General features: G+C 37.3%; 1 protein-coding gene and 1 long non-coding RNA gene across 2 annotated transcripts in view; both read right to left on the bottom strand.

The window, feature by feature from the left end:
* Positions 1-214: 214 nt before the first annotated feature.
* On the bottom strand, positions 215-2,661 carry LOC123548350 (ZP domain-containing protein-like; the record flags this gene model as incomplete). Its single annotated transcript, XM_045335551.2, has 3 exons — positions 215-763; positions 1,166-1,425; positions 1,994-2,661. Coding segments are annotated over 3 exons (1,047 nt in total), but the record flags the coding sequence as incomplete, so codon positions are not given.
* A 369-nt stretch (positions 2,662-3,030) lies between these two features.
* The window catches only part of LOC123548351 (uncharacterized), a 1,594-nt gene continuing 412 nt past the window's right edge, over positions 3,031-4,212 (bottom strand). The window contains exons 1-2 of the long non-coding RNA XR_006685865.2: positions 3,265-4,212; positions 3,031-3,177 (exon numbers count right to left, since the gene is read on the bottom strand). The exon at positions 3,265-4,212 is cut by the window's right edge and continues 412 nt beyond it. This is a non-coding gene — a long non-coding RNA (uncharacterized LOC123548351). The remainder of the gene's footprint in view (positions 3,178-3,264) is intronic.

Genomic DNA, 4,212 nt, shown 5'->3' with positions numbered 1-4,212 from the left:
CACAATATGTCTAGATGCTTTCAGCGCGTACTGAGAATTTCCAGAAACACATAATTCATTACATCACTTTTCCTTAATTCTTTAAAAGGAAGCAAGTTGGAGTGATTTACAGTACTTGTATAGACTATTTCAAGAAGAGCATATTTTATCTGCTGGTGACTTGAATCTTTTTCAAATAGTCAAATTTGTTAATTCAATAAAAGAAAAAGAAAAGTTACACAGTCAGCATTTTATTGACGATACAATTATTATAGTAAGTGTTTATAACAATGTTAACTGCAACTACTAAGTGTTAATACAATAATTGACTCCTAACAATAGAGCCAACCAACGTCAATATCAAGTAGATCCAACACTTTCAACTAAATTATACTACTACAGTTTTATAATTGCCGTTTGGTCCTATATAATAAATACTTTGGAAATTTGCGTTTGTATGTAACTTTATCAATCCAATGATAATTGTAATACATCTTGAAATGTGCATTTTCTATTTATATATATATCAGTTTATATATCTATTTTGGTAAATCAGTAAGCCAACATTAATTTATTTGCTTCAGTACAGCAAAGGCATGTTTGAATGCAATGAAACCTTTGTAATACTTTCTATGATTATTATAAGAAAAATAAACACATAATCTCTATATTGCTGCGTGATTGTGCCGGGGTTTTCTTGTCCAACCGATTATTGCTACCATCACCGATGCTATGGCTACCGCTACACAGACGACAGCAACCACCGTCGGCATAGTAACCATTTCTGAAATTTAATTAAGACAAGGATAAGTATGAATGGTGTGCAAGCTTATCAGCAAATTTTGCCATATTTATAAAATTGTGAAATTTGTTGTCTCTGTTGAAAGGTCATAGCAATTTTTTAGCGGGTTGTCCGTACACCCCCAGCAGCGACTGTCTCCCCTGGCCTACATTACTGTAAGGGGAGATCACTGCTTAGGAGATAATAATGTGGCCGGTTTGAATCCCACAAGCAGTTCCGCAGTCATAGGTTCGCTTATGGGAACGCAGGTTGATATTCTTAAAAATTATTTTAATCTTATACCAATTAAAGTTAAACTGGTAGGCCTATTACATTTTTCAAAAGTCTTACCAAAGTCTATTGTCCGAGATAGAACGAATTTATTAGAGATAAAGAAATAATTACCTTTAGAGTTTTGTTCCTTCCTTTCAACAAACAGGGGACCGGATGAAACCAGGTGTGAATTTTGTCGGCTGCTTGCGGAACGTTTTGCTCGTGATGTACAGCCCATTTTGCACAATACGTCACCTGTCTCGCATACAGATACCTCACAATGAATATAAACCAATCCCGAGGCATTGTGCCGGAAGTCGAACGCTTTGAAAGCGAATCTAACATCGCTGGACTCGTCCGTTGAAAGCAGACGAACACGGTCTTTTGGGCATCTGCAGAAGATATACGATTATGTCAGAGGGACATCGGTTAAATATTTTCGTTGTCTTAAAGATTGAAATCATATGATCATATTCTGGTACAAAATTATCAATCGGAAGACTACGAGTTCGGTCCCCAGACGAGCCTCTGATTCCAGTGGGAAGGTTATTTTAAAATTACTTGCAGATGACAAGTTATTGGAATATTAGGATAGGTAAATAGTCAGTACATTTGTTTTGGGTTTAGCGCCGTTTTAACAATATTTCGGTTATGTTAACCTAATTAGTGGTACTGGAATATATACCAGTCCTAACCTGTTCTCCGCAAGTAACTGCAAATTTCTCCACATGAATTTGTAGACGACTGACTTCAGACACAATGTCTTTTATCAAATCGTCACGGAGAACATTCACTTCATCTGGGAATAGAACTCACGACCCCGCGATCCGTGGATCTGCGCTCTACCGATTGAGCTAAGCGGGCGGGCCATGTTGTTAAGCTCTTCCACAGAAACTAAAGAAAATGTAATTATAATATCGCATTGCGTTGGAATTATAATAGTGCATAGATGATATTTACCCTGACTGAATTAGAGGTCGCCAGTTGGTGTCAGCTGGAGAAGGCGCAGATGTGGCTATACATTGATCTGTCTTTACACGGAGACCGTCTGGTTCAAAATTAAGTCCAACTCTAACAAAGACGTCATCATCTAACGGCACTTTTCTGGGAAAGCTGCTTGTATCTAATGCGTTCTTAAACTGGTCATTTTCATATTGTTCCATAGCAACGTCGAGTGTCCCAAACCTTTTCTCAATAAATCGCACATTTTGTTTCACAGGACTGTAATTTGTTGACACGTTGTTAAATCTGGGATAAATACATTTCACAGGTATCACAGTTTCGTAGTCCTCCCCATACGTGATGCTTCTGTCCTCGGCATCATTTGCGACGTTATTGTCGTCTGCTACTTTATGAACAATTAGTTCATTTGAAAACGTAACTGTCTCGTTTTCGATAAGAACGGTGGTTCCGCATTCAGTGAGTAAAATGTTACTAACGTAATGACTGCCGTTGTGAACAACGCTACAACAACTTTCCCTCCATGTAACGTTGCGATGCTTCGGAAACAGATCATCTGGCAAGAAAATGGCGAGGGCGTCTGGATAACATTCTATGTCGGACCTTTGATGTAGAGGAGCAACTGTAGGGAAGGAAGTTGATTCTGCAAAAAAAAAGGCAACAAATATTTACTTTACACACAATTATAAAACAAAAGCAGACGCACGTTATTTCGCCAATCTGAAATTAAAGAATAAATGTTAATTCTGAAACACAAAGCCATTTCTGTATGAAGGTCTACGTATACTGTAAAAATAAGATATTGTGTTTTGCAAACGCGGACGCGAATATCCCTACTCATTTTATAACGCGCGACCAAGTCCTGTTTCCTCTATCCATGTGTCTTCAAAATTACCGTGATGCTATTTTTTCGCGTTTTTTTTCTGTTAATTCCACCTGAAAATAAAAAGTCTTTCAATAGTTTGTCATGTAAAAATACATTATACAATATGTTTGAAAATGAACGGCCCAAGGCTTGTTTCTCATTATTAGAATAATTACTGATTTGTCAGCTAAAACGTAAATATGTTATTACACAAATATTTTGAAATACGAAAATATCAAAAATATGAACTCACCTCTTCGTGATGTATCTATCACCTTCCGTGGTGGTCACACTTACCTGTCCTTAGTTATCTGCACTCCTGAAATCAAAATAACTAAAGGTAAAACTATATACAGGAACAAAAACGCGCTTTTGTATTTAACGAATTCATCTACTTCAAACTTACCTCTATGTGTGAAGAACAACAGCAAAATAGGAACTGGGCACTTTGTCCTATGTGCGATATTTTGAAAGAATTTATCAGTCCTTTCAAAATGCTGCGTATTTCCACATTTCTATGTTTACGGAATGCGGCTAGGGCCATTAACGGGGAAACATAGTCGTATGTTTTTTTTCAGATTATATTAAGCTGTTAGAACTATAAATGAGCATATTATAAAATATTTGAAACAAATCAGGTTTCTCCTTCACTAAGCTGATATTTTTTAGCACACGTTATAAGGTATGAAAAAACGAGTGAGGCAGATGTTGTACGGATGAACTTTGTAACAAACTGTAGTTGTTATTTGTCATAGGATTGTTGTGGTAAATAATGATAAACGTTAGAAAGGTGCGCCATTATTATGATATGTACTTATTTGCCTGGGATTGCAAACTTCTATTTATTCGAGGATGATCTTAAATGCGGTCGTTAATTAAAACTGCAAGCATTTTTCTATTTCCAAGAGGTCTTACACGCGACTACTATTTCTGTAAGCCTCTATTTTTTCGAGGAGAATGCTTCTATAAGGAGGTTTTGGCACATAAGGGAGGGGTCATTTTTCGGAAGATACATGGTTCTATTATTTTCTGATTCCGGCGGTTTTGGTGATACAAGTAAGTGGAGAACCGTTGATGGTATTACCAAGGCATTCTCACCATCACAGAATCGTCAAAATCTCGAGTCGTTCAGCTATGGAACCATGGTAGACTTCTGGTTTGCCAGAGTGTATTAAGGTCGCAGAACCGTTATGTCAGTCGGGAATTACTTATACTCCGTGCGCGATTTCGGCATTTTCCGGTTTATCCGGAAAGACACGTGCGCGTTTAGCTACATTTACGACCGAAGACATCCGAATTGTATAATGAAAATACGTAATCACACGGAAATTGCCGAGGGCCATTACGGATCAAT

Source organism: Mercenaria mercenaria, chromosome 6 (assembly GCF_021730395.1).
Source record: "Mercenaria mercenaria strain notata chromosome 6, MADL_Memer_1, whole genome shotgun sequence".
In the NCBI taxonomy this organism is placed as follows: domain Eukaryota; kingdom Metazoa; phylum Mollusca; class Bivalvia; order Venerida; family Veneridae; genus Mercenaria; species Mercenaria mercenaria.
The sequence above is the reverse complement of the archived record's forward strand: the minus strand, read 5'-3'. Positions and strand labels throughout refer to the sequence as shown.